Source organism: Dipodomys ordii, unplaced genomic scaffold, assembly GCF_000151885.1.
Source record: "Dipodomys ordii isolate 6190 unplaced genomic scaffold, Dord_2.0 Scaffold23, whole genome shotgun sequence".
NCBI classification, from domain to species: Eukaryota; Metazoa; Chordata; class Mammalia; order Rodentia; family Heteromyidae; genus Dipodomys; species Dipodomys ordii.
In genome coordinates this window covers 9,531,760-9,550,155 of record NW_012267239.1, presented here as the reverse complement: position 1 = coordinate 9,550,155, position 18,396 = coordinate 9,531,760, and the positions used below count along the sequence as shown (strand labels likewise).

Genomic DNA, 18,396 nt, shown 5'->3' with positions numbered 1-18,396 from the left:
TCATTTTTTTACATCTAACTGGGATGTGACGGAGTTCCAATAATGGTTTTATTTTTCCTTTGGTTTTTGTTTTTGAGACAGTCTTCAATGATCCCAGGCTAGCCTGGAACTCTCTGTAGAGCCTGGGCTGGACTTGAAATCCTGCCTCTGCTTCACTGGTGTTGGGATAACAAATAAGTGTCACCAAACCCAGTCCTGATAAGTCTTCATTCATAAAATTAGACCATGGGATGGACATGGTCTATGGGCCAGAATGGGCTAAGCTCTGTGTTGGACGCCTCAAGACACCAGCTAATGGAGATTTCCCAGCTGAGTCCTGGGACTCTATGGAGTAAAACCAAACCCATGCTGCATCCCAGCTCCCAATCCCCAGAGCTATGAGCACAGTACAAGAATGGGTGTCATAGCCCACCAATCTTGGGGCCACCCATCAAGCTGCAGCAGATGAAAAGAGCACCATTTCATGTACAGAGAACCCAAGGTTCTGGGAAATGAAGTGACTTGCTAAAGCTTTGCAGCCAGTAAGTAGAGGAAGCGAGGGCGGACTGCCAGGTTGTCCTGACGCCAGAACACAAGCCTTCTCCATTGCTAGGACGATGCCACGAGAAGCCAGATGGCAACTGGCTCAGAGATCTCGTAGCAGAATCTGGGGGTGAGAGCACAAGAAGAAAAGAGCATACGGCTTGGGAGGGAGCGTGGAAGAAAGGTCAGAGATGAAGGGAAGGAGGGACTAAATTATGCCCAGCCTTGTAAGCTAACAGAGAAGATTCAGGCTTGTTTTTGGAAAGCAACAGAAAGCCCCTGGATGGTCTTAAAAGCAAAGAGAGATGACAGTCTAATGACATTCTTAAGAATCACCCTGGCTGCTGGCCCGAGAATGGATGGGGGAAGGAGGAATGAGAGGAGAGTCTGATCTTCAGAATGCTCATCTGGGACCTGCACATTTGTGTCTCCCTTCTTCTTAGGGCTGACTCACACTGTATTCACCTTCAAGGCCTTGTGGGGCTCCAAAGACCACAAAGGGGTATATCCTTTGCCTCCCACTGCTGGGCTTTGCAGGCCCAAGTGTAGCCTCACCAGCAGACCAAGAGGAACATGGGGGAGATCCTGCTAGAAATAAAGAGGTACAGAGAGGGCTGGGAATGTAGCTTAGTGGTAGAGTGCTTGCCTAGTGTTCATGAAGCCCTGGGTTTGATTCCTCAGTACCACATAAACAGAACAAGAAAGAAAAGGAGGCACAGAGAGGCCCGCTGCTACCCAGCTGCCTGAGGAAGGAAGCTAACCCAACTAGCTGGTGCTCAGAGCTCCCAAAGATAACCTCCCATCCAGTCTCCACTAGAAGTGGAGTTGTTGATCCCCAGCCCTTAGCACACAGATGTTCGGAAAGCCGAGGACCATCTGCACAGCGGATCCCAGCAGATGGGGAGACGTCTCAGAGCATAGAGCAGGCAGGGGCTGAGGCACGGAGGAAAACTCCCTTTGGGGTTCTCCTGACCACACCACCCTCCACATATGCACCCCCTATTTCAAGGACACAGATTTCTGGCACATGACTATCTCTGCTAACTGCCAGGCGCTTCCAGCAAGCTTGATTCCACACAACTCACAGGGGAAAGGGAGGACCAGGAGAGCCCAGGGGGTTGGCAGGTGCATACCGCACCCAGGTCAATTCCGTCCATCCCTTTTCCCACTACTTGGTGGGGCCATCCCCCACAAGCCTGAACCGCGCAGAAGCCCCCATCTCACCTTGTTGATTTTGTTGGTTTTGGGGAGCGTCTGACTGATGTGCAGGTCTGAATACCGGGGTGGTTTCCGTACAGGGTTGTTGATGTCACACGGGACCGACTCTGTCCGGACTAACCTTGCTGGATCCGTAGGGACAAAAACAGTAATGGGAGAGTTTAAGTATTATTTTGGCTTTGACTGTACCAGGAGAGTGGAGCTCAAACCCCACCTGGAAGGTCCCTGTCTCACATGTATATGTGCATGTGGACGCATACACGCACGTGTGCATGTACACACAGTGAGAGAGACAGTCATTGTATCACTATGGTGAGATCCAAGTGTTCTCCAAGCTTTCTGTACTGTCCAAAATGTAATAATCAGCTGGGAACAATGGCCTACATCTACAAGCTGAGATCTGAGGCTGAGATCTAAGGATCACAAATCAGCAAAACAAGCCAGAAGTGGAGCTGTGGTTCAACCAGTAAGAGTGGAAGACTTGAGCAGAAGGGAAAGCATAATACCCTGTATTCAAACTACAATTCCTGCACAAAATAAATGTAAATGACAATTAAAAACAAAAACTGAAGCTCTCACAGTTAGTTTTTTCCCTATACTATTATTGTTTTCCTAGTTTCCCATTCTAGAACTGAACCTCCTTTAATATTATAAGGTTCCTGATTTCTCAGGATTAGCAGACAGTTCTAACCTTTGTATGGGGTCACCTTTTGTTAACCATGGGTGGGGGGGGGTATCAGAACTAAGCAGCTAGCCACACATGGCCATCCAAATAATCACTAAGGCCTATTAAGACCAGCCCCTGGGGGTCACACCCAAAGCCACCCAGCAAGATGGACATATAGATGATGCCAGACAAATGCTTCCTGACCCAAATCTCATGATTGACCCCTTTCCTTCTGTTATTTCTACTACTCACAGAGAGCAAGACAAAGAACAACACAGAGAAAGCTAAGGTTAATACGAAGGTCCTCTTCCTGGTTCATCTGTTTTTCTTTTTTTTTTTTAATTGTGGGAATGAAAAGAGAACTGGTTGAAATGTTAAAGCTTTGGGTTGACCCAAGGATTTAATTTCTCTGCTTAGCCTGAGCTGCCATTACCATGGAAACAGGGTCTATTTTCAACTTCCCACCAACAGAGGGGAAAAGGAAAAAAAAAAAAAAGCAGGCAGACTTCTGGAAAGTTCCATTTGCTTGTACAAGTACCTGTTGTCTTGGAACATGGAGAGCATGACCTGGAAGGTGGGTGGCAGGGAGGGAGGGAGGCTTTCCTTAAATATCAGCCTCAGAGGGTCACCCGCCCCCCAGCAGTCTGAGGCTCACCTCCACACTGGAGACAGAGTCACAGCATCAACTACCGAGAGAAATTTCATGGGAGGAGAATTCCTCCCCAAAGAAGCTGGCCCAAGGTGAGGGAGCTGTGAGCATTTACGCTTTAAAATAGCTTCCTTGACTGTACATAGTGACTCTGGAAATAGATGGTTCTCAATTAAGGGTGTGGGGTGAAAGGGGCATGGGAAGAGAGGTGAAGGCCTTTCTCCACTTCTCTATGTGGACGAACAATGCAAAGAGCATAAAAATCCCCTGGCTTTGGGAGGCCTTCAGCCACCACTTGCTTCCTCCTTTTAAGTTTCCCTTGAGTTCAGTCTAAATTTCAGGGGATTCCTCCAAGCTTGCTAATTGAGTCCATGCAGGAGTGCAAGATGAAGATGCAAGATCTGCTCTTGTATTAGCAAATCTTCTGAAATGACTGATAGTTTTAAATGGGGGTCTTAGCAGGGGAGGTGGCAAGAAGGAAGATGAACTCTGGTACTAAGTTGCTAAGCTTTAAAAGCAAGACTATGGCACACAGAAGTCTCTGTTGGGACTTTAAGATTCAGAGACACTTGAAAGACAGATCCATACAGCTGCTGGAGCATCTGCCTTCTCCAGGTATCTCCCCTGACCCATCTGGCCATCTGTGGGACACCTGAACTTGCAGTCAACTCTGTCTGCAAGAAGCACCTCCCCAACTTTAAAATGCATAGAAATACCATGCAGATGGGAGGGGTGGGGGGGGGTGAGTAGTGAATTCTTACTTAGTAGGTCTGGGGACAGAAATGTGGAATTTTTAACACATTCTCAGATGTTATGTCCCAGTGTTACTGGTCTACATGCCATCATTTGAACAGAAAAGGTCTGGGTCATGATGTCCAGGAGAAGTTTCTGTGGTGATGAAATGGCTCTGAATCTGGATCAAATCCAATATGGCAGCCACCTGTGGTTACTGAGCCCTAGAAGTATGGCTGACATGACTAATTAAACTTGTGCTCTTATTTCATTTTAATTAATCTAAATGGCCAGATGTGGCTTGTAGCTACTGAATCAAGAGTAGAGACCTAGAGAGTCCCCCAGGGATGGACTACAAGGAAGATAGTGGGGTTTGAGGGTTTGGGGCAAGAATTCTGGAAATTATTTGGAAAATGGAAAAGGTTTTCAGAGTCAAATCCTGTTAAGTCCTTTGTGAGTAAGGAAAAGCCTTCCTTCCAGCTCTATTGGTCTTGCCTTTGCACTGGGAACGGCTTCTAATAACCACCCAGCCCAATCAGGTTGGCCCAGACACTCCCAGATGGCCTAAACCAGCAAACCTGAGCCAGAGACTTCTCCATGCTCACCTCTGCAAGGCCAACTGACTGAACATGGCAAGAGCAGGATGGAGAGCACTCAGCCAGCACTCTTCTCATGGGAAGGGAAAGCAACGGATTGGCAGAAAGAGCAGAAGTGAAAATTGGAAGAACAGACAGGAATGAAAGAACAAGGGCTAACAATGAGGGGAGGTGAACTGCAATATCAGAGACCAGCATAAAAGCCTGGAAAATGAGGGGCAGGCTAGAAGATGTCTGAGGGAACGAAATGGAATGAGAGAGTAGTTAAGGATCAGGAGGCATCTGCAATCATGCTGCCTGGGGCATCTATTGGTGGCATGCAAGAGGCTCCCAGCCCACCACTACCCAAGGGAAGCAAGGGTTAAATACTTACCTCCTCGGTGGATGATCAGGAGGTGACAGGGCGGGGCTTCTTTGGTGCATTTGTTGTGGCACTTTAATCTGAAAAAAAAGAGAAAAAGAAAAAGATGGATGGACAATGGATGGATGGAACAATGGGTGGGTGGATGGAAAAAGTAGTGGATAAGTTGGTGCATGAATGGATGGATAATGGATAGATGGACCAGGTGCTGAGGATGCATGAATGTATCAGTAGATAAGTGGGTGGGTGGATGGATGGATGAGAAAGTGGATGGATAAATGAGCTACCCCAAGTGGTTTGGAAAGTTCTTGGTATTGTGGGTACCCAGATGGGAAATGAGAAAGTTACAGCAAACACTCATCTTTGGTAACCCAGATAATTAACTCTGGAGAGCAGCTGCTGCCACATACCCTCCTGGGTCCATCCTGAGAGTGGTCCAACAGTGGTGGCCATTTTTCACCACTAGTGCCCACGTAGACTTCATGCCTCCAACTCATTTCCCCGGCAGTCTGCACTCATCATCAGCATCATCATGGTTCTGACCATCACGTGACTTGAAGACTCACTAGTCTCCGTTGCACAGATAGAATTTCACTCCAGCTTTAGAAAAAGGAGCCCCAGGACTCTCAGCCTACCTCAGGGAATTAAACCAATGGGGATTACATTTAATATCTATGTTTTCAGGTTACCTTACAATGGCAAGGAATATTGATGTTTTTTCCATTCAGAATAGCAATATGCTTTCATCAATATACATTTTTTTCTGCCACTACTGGGGTTTGAACTCAGAGCCTCAGGTTTGCATGGCTTGCTTAGCTGGTGTTTTACTTGAGCCATGCCTCCAGGCCTGCATTTTGCTGGTTGCTTTAGCTATGGCATCTCTTGGACTTTTCTGTCCTAGCTGGCTTGACTCTTACCTGTCTTCTAGTATCTGGTTTCTTCCTCCTTCTTCCCTCCCCTCTACCTTTATACCATTGTCAGTTATCTCCCAGCTACATGAGAAGCATAAATAGGAGGATCACAGTCCAGACTAGCCTGAGCATAAATACCAAGCCCTATTCAAAAAAATAATGAAAGCAAAACAGGCCATGGTCTGGCCTCAGCAGTAAAGCAACTACCTAGCAAGCAAGGAGCCCTGAGTTCAAATCCTAGTACTGCCCCTCTTCTCCCCAAATAAAGGCAAAAAAGCAAAACAAAACAAAACTATAACAACAACAACAAAAAACCTCTCAGTCTTGGGATCAAGCAGACTTGAGCTGCACACAGGGCTCTGACTTCTTAGCAGTATGAACAAGGGACCATCGATCAGGAAAATGTCTGCACAGAGCACACCTGCACTAGTAGAACTGTACTTTCTACACAAGGACTCTCTGAGTACACACGGGGATGTCATTCTATCCTTGGAGAGCCTGGACACTTGGAAAGGATTTAGTTAGCGTTTTCATTGAAAACGGCCAATTTTTTTTTCAAACTTTCAAGCATTAATAGGATAAGCTTCAGTTATGGAGAAAAGTTGCTTGTGTGGAACATCTTATCTCCCAGAGGGGCTGCTGGTGGAGGGAGACAAAGTAACACCATGCCCTCAGAAAACTGGGCATGAGAATGTATATCCAATACACAACAATGCAGGCCTTCTTCCTGGGTGTGCCCCCTGCCCATCCCCGGGTCTTCTAGAGGGAGCCTGGTGCCTCAACTATGCTGAATAGATACTGGAGACATGGTGGGAGAGCAGAGAAAAGCAAGGCAAGGGAGGAAGAGTGGGCAGAGGGAAAAAAATCAATTAAATATTGCTGATTAGGGATCTTTCTTTTTTTCTGGAAAATGCTTTGTTTCTTGTAAACTGCACCCTCATTGTGTGCAGTGCACCCCATCCATTCCCTTCCTCCTCCTCAGCAGGGGGCAGGCACAGGGATTTAACCAAGGCACAGTGGATCTTCGGGAAGATTCCTGAGAATTACCACCACCACCACCACCACCACCACCACCACCATCATCATCATCATCATCATCATCGCCATAATAACCATAATCAACATCATCACTACAGTCACTGCCATCATAAACACCATCACCACCACCGTCATCACCATCATCACCACGATCATCACCACCACCACGATCATTACCACCACCACCACCATTGTAATCACCATCACCAATGTTACCATTATCGCCACCATGACCACCACCATTATCATAACTACCACCATCACCATCATCGTCACTTTAACCAATGCCATCACCACCGTCACCACCACCATTATCATCGACGTCACCTTCACCACCGCCATCATCACCATTATTACTACCATCACTCCACCCCACCCCCAGCAGCACTATCACTACATCAATTCACTTCAGCTTCCTCATCTCTCACATACAACTGTAATTGGACTGTGATTTTTGCTTAGAATAGGTTTAAAATGCAGAAAAGGGACCGTTAATACCCATGATAATTATTGCAAAAAGCTGAAGTGTTTCTATTAATGGCAAAGTAAGTTCAAGATTCAAGCTGGTGATCTCTGAAATGCGCGCTCATAATTATATCCTGTCAATATCCTGCCTGTTGTACGAATTCCCAAAGCTTCCAGGAACTTGGCGGCAGCTGCAACATTGGCATTTGTGATTTCTCCAGTTTGCAAAGGTCGGAAGCAAGGAATGCATCCAGTGGCTCAGACCAATGCAGGCAGACTTCACACTCTGATCTCCTAACACTTGTGGCTGGCTCCATTTTTGCAAAACCAGGAATAATTCAAATCAAACATGGAATGATGGGTACAAGAACGCAGGTGAGGAGAACACAGGGCAAGGAAGGGAATTGAAAACAGCCAATCTGAGTGAAAAGGCCCCACGATATAACCAAACTGAGCAAGGAGGCATGGCTTATTTAAGTGCAAATTACTGAGGGGAGCAGTGGTGTGGAAAGAAGGAAATGTAAGCAAGTCCAGTCAGCTAGGGCAGCAGGGGCAAGACTGGGGGAGGGCGGGGAGGGAACTGTGGAGATAGTGTTGAAGCATTCCTAGAAGAAACTAGAAAGCCCATGCTAGCTAATCCTGGCTGCCAGCACATCCCAAGTGCCCAGGGAAGCAACCACTGCCTCAGAAGTGGGTGGTAACCCGATGGAGCGTGTACACGTATTTGCCTCTGCTACGTGACATGATCTGACGTGGAAGCTTCTGGGCACTTGGGAATTTTAGTGATAACTTTGGGAAAGTCCCAGGCAAAGTGGGGTATCTGGCCACCCTATGAGAGAATACAGCCCTATAATCACCACCCATAAATACAGGGTGAGAAACCCCATCATTCACTCTATACCTCTCGTGTGGGAAAAGTATAATTCACCCTAGAAACTGCAGGTGTTCGCTGGGTGCGTCCATGGGGCAAGTGACTGGCATTGGCCTACTGACAGTCATGCGCACTCCACTCCGATGGGGGCAATTCTGCAGCCCTGGGGGACATCTGGCAACATCTGGAGATGTCTCCTGTTGTCACAACTAGCTATTACGGACTGCTACAATGCACAGAATTGCAACCAGAATGATCTAGCTCCAAATACTGAACAGAGGTGAGGCTGAGAATTTCTGAGGTCTACCTTTAGCATATCTCCCAAGAAGTCATATAGTTTGGGAAAAAAAGATCCCCAAGGAATACTGGAAAACAAGAGCCACAGCTAGGTGAGAAATATCCAGAACTTTCCAGAACCCCACTCTTGCTTCACTCCCATAAGCCACTCTGCTTCCGGTGTTAAATGGTAGCCACTTATTTAAAGGTTTTGACCAAATCTCCAAGCCATGAATGTGACTGGGGCACTCATGAATCTTCAGCATGCTGAGCGAGTACATCTGCCTCATTGTACATCAGAGAGGTTTAGTCATTTCCTCAAAATCACACGGCCAGGAAGTGGTCAGACTGGGACCCGAGCTCAGCTCCTCCTGCCCAGAGTCTGTATCCCTGCTGTCCTTTTACTGCCATGAGCTGGGCTCCCTAGAAGCCTACACTGAGCGTGGGATTCTTGCAAGGGATGTATTCAAGGAGAGACCCGTCCCGCTGTGAGGCAGCAAGGCTGCAAGTGGGGAGAAAAAGCTAAGTGGGATTTGGTTTCAGGTAATTCCAGAATCGGCTGGTCCTGCAGCGAGCTCTGCCACATAAACCGCACACACCGTGGAGCCAGTCTGCCTCGAGGGATTTTTTTCCAACCCTGCATTAGGGACCTGCAGCCCCAAAACACCATGCAAGCCAGGGAAGAATGAGCTCAACACCAAGGCATGGATGTGCTCACGAACATGGGCCAGACCCTGGATTCTCCCAATGAGGAGGACCGCACCTCAGAACCTATGCTAATGTGCTTGCAACCAACCTGGACCTCCAGAGCCGGGGAGTCTGGGGATGCCAGCACCCCTGGCTACTGTTCCGCTTGCCCCTGCCCAGGAAGTGGCCATCATGACCTCAGCATCCTCCCCCACCCCCATGACTGAGGCCCGCCTTCAGGATGAAGGCCAAAACTGCTTTCCCAGAGAGGAGCTGGAAAGTCAGTGGTCAGGGTGCAGAGCATAGTTGCAAAGCAGAATCAATCACCCCATCCCCGGTGCCTGATGAAAACCACTGCAAAATAAACTCCAAAAAGTCTCAAGTCCTGCTGCAAGCCTTTCCTCCCTGCCCTGCTTCACCTGCTAAACCCTTTTCCTTCACAAGGTCCTCAGGGACAGGCACCCTTGATGTGCATCCCACCCCATCCATGCACCCCACCAGGCTTCCTCTGTGCCAATATATTCTCCCTGTTGCCCAGTGCTCTCTGGATAGCCAAGTCCCTCCCTCACAGATGGAGGACAAGCAGAAAACAGCAGGGAGGCCTAGTATAAGGGCCTGGAGCTCCAGACCTGGAGCTCTGCAGTGCAACCCAGGGAGTCTGCCAAGGGATCCAGCTGCCACTTTCAGCTGCCACCTCGATCCAGTCCTGGGTGGGGCCCGGGCTCACCTTGGGAGCTGACCATGACTGTAAGCACACTAGGCCGGGCTGGCCACACTTCTCAGAGCGAGGGCACAACCCACACAACAGAGGCTGTGCAGCGCAAGAAAACAGCCAGACTACAGCGCCGCTTCTCCGTGGTGGCTAGGAAGATCTTGCCTGTGTTTCTGTACTCTGCCTTGTACAGAAAAAATAAATACATCTTGGCATCGATTCTTTATCTACAGCTTGAAGCCTCCCAAATCACTTCTGTGCATTTGTCTGCAAGAAATGAAGACTAAGGTACAAAGGTTCTCAAAGACCAAGACCTGAGTTTGCAGAAACTTCTGGAAGGACCTGGGAGGACCTGGGAACACAGAAGGAAGCAGATAACACATGCCTGAGGGCTGGGAAACCCACCAGCATCTTCCTGCAAAAGCAAACTTGGGCCAGCTGGATCCACAGCTATCAGACAATCCGTGGATTGTGCTGACACTGGACCGCTGCATTCGGCGCTTATGAACCTATCAGACGAAGACGCCTCGATTTCGATAACTGCAGATTGCTTTCTGGGCTTTAATTTCTCATCAGTTCATTAATCTCTCTATTCAGAACACCAACAAGACAGCTTGATGATAATTCCTCAGGAAGTGGGCACTAAGCTGAAGCAGGAGGGAAGGGGGTGGTTAGATGTGGAGAAGTTTCTGGTTTCCTGGGTGGAGGGGTACCCCCAAACTAATTAATTCTTCAAGTAGAAATCAGGTTAGCTTTCAGAGATTAAGTACTTCAAGTGAGCCAGGTACAAAAATAAACATGAAACAGAGTGGTAAACTTGCTTGGTTTTCCTTTGAAACAAGCTAGCTAGGAAGCTATTATCCCCATGTTCCAAAGGAAGGTAAGCAATCTGAGGGATCACATACTAATTGGACTCAAATCTGGGCCTATCTGTCCTACAGCCTGGCTTCACAATCACAGGCTATCTTTATGACTCATTACACAACTATTTATTGCATGAATTTCAGGAGAGATGAAGACAAACAAAAGCCAGATCTATACAGGGAGGCTCAGAGCAGAAAAACAGAAGAACTTGAACCAAACTGGAGGAGTAGTGATCATCCACACAAAAACATCCAGCCAGACAGGAAAACTTGATTTGACTTTTACACTGCTACCTCTCCATCAGGCTGTGGCTCTCCCAAGTGGGGGCCTAGAACCGAGACCCCCTAACCACCTGGAACTTGCAGGATGTGCAGACTGCAGAGATCCTGGAGCAGAGACTCCAGAGGAATGCAGCCCACATTGCATCTGTGCTACAACCCACCGGCGCGTTCTGATGCATGCTCAAGTGAGACCCACTGCTAGGTGTGGTGGTGCACACCTGTAATTCCAATACTTGGGAGGCTGAGGCAGGAAGACTGTGAGTTTGTTCTACATAGCAAGACACACTATCTCAGAAAACCAAAAGGTCGAGGACCATAATTTAAGAAAAAGAAATGTGGGGATCACTCAGCAGTTGGAGAATGAACCAAATACAATTTCTAACTCAACTGTAGGGAGGCCTGAGGATTCCCCCAGCCCCCAAGTGCTTCTGGTCCTGCCCCCCCCCAAGCAATGGACAGTAGAGCCCAGTTCCTGCCACCCAGGGAGTCTCTGGCAAGCACAGAGTGCTCTGGGCTAAAGGGATAAATCATTTCCTGCCTGGGAGACTCAAATGTGCACCTCTGGCCGCTTTCGGGGACAGAAAATGACCTGGGCCACAGACTCCTGCATCTTAAATTCTCACTCTAGCAGGAGACCTTTCCTGACCTCTTTAATTCCTATTTTCCCTTCTCTACTTCCTCCTGTCTCCTAGTTTTTCAGCCTTATCTCTTTAAGACCCCCTTTAAGAACTTCACTTGGTTTACTGGCTGTGCACCTCCTGCCCACCTACCATGACATGGATTTTGTCCCTTTGATTCCCCCCTCCTCCCCAGTGCCTGGAAGACACCTTGATACACAGTGTTTACAGATTACAGCCGAGCATTTCTAATCCCAAAATCTGAAACCCAGAATGCAAAACTTGGTGAGTGCCAACAGGACACCACACGTGGAAAATTCCACACCTGACCCCACAGTCAAAACACAGGGGTAGGGCTGGGCTTAGTAATACACATCTATAGTTCCAGCTAGCTAGCAGATAGGAGGATGGTGATCCAAAGTCAATCACAGCAAAGGTCTAAGAAAACAAAAGACAAAACAAATCTGGAAAACAAACAAGAACAAAAACTAACAGACAGAAGGACTTGGGGAGGTTGGGATATTTCCTATCCCCAGCATTTACTCAATCTAGCATATTCACGATCCAACTAATAAGTAGTTGTTGACTGAAATGAAGAATGGTTTAGGAGATATCTCTGAGAAAGGGCCTCCCACTTCCTACCACCTCTCCACAATGTACATACACTGCACTGTCAGAGCAACGTGTCTCTAAGGCTCTTTACTTCCTGACCAGCATTTCTAGGGGCAAATTGGTGATCAGGGCAATCCCGCCACAGCTAGCTTTGAACTCTTCACCAGGTGAAGAGGGATGTTCCTGGCTACAACACTGGGCCAGTGCATTTCACTGAGTCCGTCTGACAGCCCTGTGGGCATGTCCCAATGGGAAAACTGAGGCCAACACAACCGACTTGAAAAAGCTGGAGTTCACACCCAAGAGTTCAGTGATGGAGCTGGGACCTAAACCTCAGCCCTGGTACCCTGGTAGTTCCAAATGCCTATGGATCCTTGCAGCCAGCCCTGGCCCCTACTGCCGGTCCCCCCTCCAGGAGTCACCTGTGGGCTGTGGGGCTGCCAGACAATGCCTGGGCAGTGACTGTCTCCACCCATGGCTCCCTCAGAGCTGGAAGCAAACAATGCTCTGCTCTCCTCAATCAGGAAGCTCGAAGGGTTCAGCCTGACCTTCTCAGGCAGGTGAGAGATGACCAGGATGGCTATCCCACCCCTGTCCATCAGGGAGGAGCAGGGATGAGGGAGGCCCAAAAGGACCCGAAAGACAGACAGCGACCTCTGCCTGCCAACCGGGCAGAGCAAGGCCAGGCAGGAGTGCAAGGGGAATCCCTAGACTCTTCCCCTAAGGTGGAGTGAGTGTTGTTGGCCACTTTGCAGCGATGGGACCTGAGCAGGTAGTTAATATACCCGGTGCAAGGAGCCAGAGCCAGCCTGGGAACTCAATGTAGGCGCTGTGCTGTCCTCGGCGTGTTGGTTTGATGAGTGCTTTGCTGCCCCCTGCGACAGATCTGATTATTAATTATTCCTCTCCCACAGATGAAACTACTGGGGACTTGTCCAGGGTCATACAGGGACACAGAGGTGGGATTTGAACCCAGCTTAGTGTGATTGCTGAGCTCACACCTGGAGTGAGTTTTCTTTTGCTTCCCTCCCTCCCTTTGGTCAGCCATGACAGAATGGATATGGGGAAGGAGTGGGAAGAGGTAGCGTTGCTGGGTGGTCCAGCTGTCTAGCCAGTACGTAAGGACACAGTGACTAGAACAGGAGTTATGGAGTTTGGGTTCAAGTCCTGACTGCTACTTTCTAGCTATGGCTTTTCCTGGCTGAGACTCGAATGGTAATACTCCTTCAGAGAAGTGCCCTGAGGAGAGAAAGCAGGGAGACGCAAAGGCCCCTACAAACTCCAAGAGCCAGGAATCAGCACACCACAGGACTAGGCTGGTTTTTCTACATCAGATTTTGCTGGAATAAGTTCATTGCTTTGTGCCTACTTTGTCTAGGAATGTTCCTGAGCTGAAGAGGCTCTGCTAAGAAGCTGCCATGCAGATTCCTCCACTAATGGGCTGCAAAACTTCAAATACTGACAGTGTGATTTGTGAGAGGACAGGCTTGCCAGCCCCTGATCCTAGACAATTCGAGCATGGAGCGTCCACGTGGGCCTGCCCAGTGTTCTGAGTTCCCTACTATGTTCTGTCAGCGGGGATTATGACCCAGAATCACCCGACTCCCTCTGCACTGTCCCCCTCCCCCGCCCGAATGTTGAATGTCTAAAATGGACCCCAAAGGACTCTCTCAAAAGAAAGCAAACGCCCAGGCTCTCATCAGGTGCTGCACGTGCCTAGCTGATAGCAGGTGCTTCGGAAAGTCCCTTCCAAGTACAGCCACTTACTTGCAATTTTTACATTTGAGACCAAAAAGCATCCCCTTTCCACAGACCGTACACGTCTGAGACATCCAGTACTTGGTGGAAAACCTGTAGAAGAGAGACAGAAATGTTTCAAGGAGCAGAGGACAGCAATCAACCAATCTCTAGGAGGACGCCCTTGAGTACTGGAATCCGATCCTGCTTCCTCCAACATCGGTGACTCTCTTCCTCAAGTTGCTTAAACTGCTGTACCCTCCGTCCCTTCACCTGGATGGCCACAGTGTTGGCCTCGTGGGTTGTCAGGAGGATTAAATGAAGTCATGCGTGCCTAGGGCTTTCCCCAGGGGCCTGGCACCAAGTTAGTATTGGACAGCAAACGAGCATTTATAATAGATGGCCTATTTCATTCACTAGACAAAAACTGATGAGGGGTCTTCTACTCTGGGCCAAGTTTGGTTTCAGAATAGAGGAATGGAGCCCAACTATTGGAATGAAGGAGTCCCCCAAAAGGGAAAGCCTTTGACCATCAGCTCCCCTACCTCTCAAACTGCAAACACAGAGTTTAGCAATCTCCCAGGGAGCCCTATTACCAGTGTGGGTAGGAACCCATTTGATTAACTCCCAGACAAGGCCGCTGGGTGCCTTCTATCCCCAGATCCCATTGGGAGGAGGCAGCAGCAAGCCAAGCAAGGCTCCCAGGAAAAGGATTGAAGGTTGTCAGGTCACAGTTAATTTTAATTTTCAATTTGTGCCACCGTTGGCAGGAGTCGTATCTAATCTTCACCGCTTCCAGTGTCAAATGGGAAATGGGAAGTGATTACATAACTTGGAGGCAGAGAATTTTGAGGGAAAGGCAGCCTCCCTTGGCTGTACCATCATGGCAATCTGGGTCAATCCCTCTCCAAACAGAACAAGCTGGAGCCTGAAGACTCCACATCTAAGCAAATATAGTGGTATGCTGAGCAGAGCCCCCAGTTCTGGACTTGTTGGGCCCCCTGAGCAGGGCCAAGGAGTATAACAAGAGTCTGTTCTGTGGAAGGCAGCAGCTCTCAGGAATGGCACGGGGCAGCTATTCTCCCAGCATCCAGAAGAGTGGGGATGGAGCACAAGTGTACATGGTGGGGTGGGAGTGGGATAAGGGGGGGAAATTCCCTTTCCAACCCTGGCCTGTCCCCAGGGTCAGCTCTCTCCTTGTTGCCTGGCTCTGGCTGAAGTGACTGCTGAGAGAGAATGGGATTTTAATTTGGTTTCTTCACCAAGGCTGGGCTGAGTACCCATCTCTAGCCCCTGACATGAAGCCCAAGGAGAAACACAGAGCGACTAAAGATGAACAGATCACCTCTAGGAACCCAGTCCCAAGTCTCAGATGACCAGGTTGCTCCCTCTTAGCTCTGCATAAATACAGAAACTGAGGCACTACCAGGTTCCAATGTCAGGATGAGAAAGCCTGGGGGTGACCTCAGCTAGAATATAGATGGCAGGGGTGGGGCCAATTCAGGGATGGAGATAAATCAGGGCCAATCCTGGGGTGTGGCTGAGGCAGAGATGAAACTAAGCCAGGGGTGTGGCCAAGTTAGAAACACAGCAGACTCAGGGATGCAGGCAATTCAGGAGCATGGCCAGTCCAGGAGCAAAGCTCAATAGGGGGTGTGGCTAATTCAGGGGTGTGGCTGAGACAGAATGTGGCCAATCCAGAGGCCAAGCTCAATCGGGGATGTAGACAATTCAGGGTTGTGGCCAATCCTGAAGCAGAGCTCAATCAGGAGTGTGGCCAGTCCAGGGGTGTGGCTAAGCCAGGGGCGTGGCTGACCCTGAGTGCTGTGGGCAGCCTACACAGTGAAGACCTCGTGTTTGCTCCTCCTCTCTGCAGCTCACAGCCTGACCACAGGCATCTATCACATATTTCTCACAGCTTCCTCCAATTTTTCTCATTTGAGGTTTGACAACTATCCTGTCAACATACTTCTTTCAAAAGCCACTGACAAGATGCCACTCCAGTGAGGGTGACCTCCAGCTGTGGCTATGTCTCCACCCCTGGTGTGTCCCTCCCCCAGTTGGGATCCCTGGGATGTCACAGTCTGTTGGCTGACTTTCCTCTAGGTGGACAGCTTTCTGGAGACATAGGCCTTACATCCTGCTCAGTGTTGCAACACCGACACAGAAACATCTAGAGGAAAGAATCCATGCATGGGACCATCAGCTGGCTCACAGAGGCCCCACAGCATGGAACAGCCTCAGCTGTCTGGCTGACCCCATTGTGGTTCCCCTCCACCAAGGCCTCAGTTTCCTTATCTATCAAATAAGGGTGATCATATTCAACCCAAAGAGATCGTAAGGCAATGGGGCAAACCACAGAAAGTCAGATGTGGGGAAGGGTACTAAGCAACTTGTTATAAGGGCAGACTAGTAGTAGCTAAAACCCACTCCCAACAAAGGCAGGTATAACCCTGGGGAAGTTATCCTATCACCCTGCCAAGCAGCAGCCCCAGCCTACCTCCACCTCAGGAGAGAATAAGCACCAGGGTCCAGCCCACAACCTTGTATTTCCTGGGTAAGAATTACCCAAAATTAGGACCTAAAGCAACAGCATTTACTGTTCATTTACTATGTGCCTGTGAGAAGCACTTTGTGTGTGTGTGTGTGTGTGTGTGTGTGTGTGTGTGTATGTGTGTGTGAGTGTGTGTATGTGAACTCACTTAACTTTCATAACCATCCTGGAGGTAGGAAGACTTACTTGATGAAAAAGAGAAAGCAAACAACTTTCTCAAAGTTTCAAAGCTTTTTCACTCTGAATTTGGTCTTTTGTAGCTTCCCCCCCCCCAGGGCTGAGGACTGAACCCAGGGTCTTGTGCACGCCAGGCGGGCTAAACCCCCAGCCCCCTTCACTCTGAATTTGGAACATAGGCAGTGACTCCAAAGCCTGGTGACTTTGACGAAAGGCAAGCTTGTGAGAGGCACTGGTCTCAGACCTCTAGTTACTATGGTAATGAAGGAGCTGGGGCCAAATATTCTGTCCTACCTCGCCCACCCATGCCCGGGGTTTACAGGTGCACACAGGCAGCCTACCTGTGTTTGATGGAGTTGCCCAGGTCTCTGCGGGGAATCTGCGGGGACCAGCGCGGCACTGACAGTGTGTCTACAGAGAGAGAAAAGTGGAGGAGAAAGGCTTGTTACACCGTGGCAGGGGGCTGCCAGGCTCTGGTCGAGCCTGGGAAGAAAAGGAATGATGGCCAGACACCTTCACCTGCTGAAGGCACCAGCAGCAGAATACTGTTACATCCACAACTGCAAGGCTCCCTGGGCAGTACAGCCAGAAGATGCCTTATGAGAAACCAGCTGTAGAATGAATAGAATCAGCCATCACTTCCATTTATGGAGGATGTAGCAGGTGCCACGCATGTGCCCATGAGTCACAGGAACCGCAGTCACACAGTGCAGCCTACATCCTCAAAACCACCACAGGAACGAAGTTGCCAGCTCCCCCACTGCACGGATGGGGATACTGAGCCTGGGAGAGGGCAAGTCCCTTGCTCAAGGCCTTTTCTAGCAGAGGCCACACAGCAGCAGCACATCCTGGCTAGTGGGACTTGACAGCCTGCATTCTGGTGAAGTTGTGTGTAGCGATTACCAATGCCCACAAGGCCAGCCCAGTCTCATTTCTGCCAGACAGTTGTGCAACTCATAAAATTAACTCTTTAACATTTTATAGTGAATCCACCGAAGTGCTTATTTCAAAAGTGAACTCTAAGCCAGGCATGGTAGGTGATACACACCTATAATCCCAGCACTAGGAAGAGGCCGAGACAGGAGGACTGAGAGTTCAAAGCCAGCCTGGGCTGCATAGAGGCCTCGTCTTTAAAGCAAAGCAAAGCAAAACAAAACAAAATGAAACATTAAAAAAATCCTCCAAAAAACAGAAAACTGTATTACTCTATCCCATTTTCTATTGGCTGTAGTTAAATACTGTTTGCTAACTTCTTTTAGTATGTGCCGTTTAATGTCATACCAGAATAGTGGACGGATGAATGGATGGATAATGGGTGGATGGATGGAAAGACGGATGAACGAGCAAGTGGATGCACAGATAATGAATGGGTGGATGGATGGATGGAGAATGGGTAATGAATGGGTGGATAGATGCGTAAGTGGATGGATAATTGGTGGATGGATAGATGGATAATAGATAGCTGAGTGGGTAGATGGACAGATAGGTAGGTGAAAATGGGCAGATAGATGGAATGACAAATGAGAGTGACAAAGAAGGAATAAACCATGCAGCCTTCACAATAGGCGTCTCCTATGTGGTCATTTCTTGCACGTTCAGTCTGAATCCCAGTGGGCTGCACTGTCACTCTGTCCGTCGGTGGCTCAAGGTCTTGTGCAGACCCTGGCTCCAGCCCCAGCTTCTCTCACTGTCTGGCCATCTGCACCAGCCTCTCCTCGGCCCCCGAGGCCACGGAGGTGAGATGAGAACAGAAATGAACTCCTATGCCGCCTGTGAACTCGGGAGCTGAGCGGGGGATGGGACTCTCTTCCCAGCAGATGGATGGTGTGGTCTTGTTTCAGGGTTACAG

The 18,396-nt window shown here is 49.0% G+C and overlaps 1 protein-coding gene across 1 annotated transcript in view; it reads right to left on the bottom strand.

Annotated features, from left to right (window-relative positions):
• Ksr2 (kinase suppressor of ras 2) overlaps window positions 1–18,396 on the bottom strand; it is a 200,347-nt gene that overhangs the window by 53,254 nt on the left and 128,697 nt on the right. The window contains exons 8-12 of the mRNA XM_013014295.1: window positions 16,889–16,958; window positions 13,847–13,930; window positions 4,758–4,825; window positions 4,657–4,666; window positions 1,747–1,888 (exon numbers count right to left, since the gene is read on the bottom strand). Of these exons, the coding sequence (XP_012869749.1) occupies window positions 1,747–1,888; window positions 4,657–4,666; window positions 4,758–4,825; window positions 13,847–13,930; window positions 16,889–16,958 (374 nt within the window). The remainder of the gene's footprint in view (window positions 1–1,746; window positions 1,889–4,656; window positions 4,667–4,757; window positions 4,826–13,846; window positions 13,931–16,888; window positions 16,959–18,396) is intronic.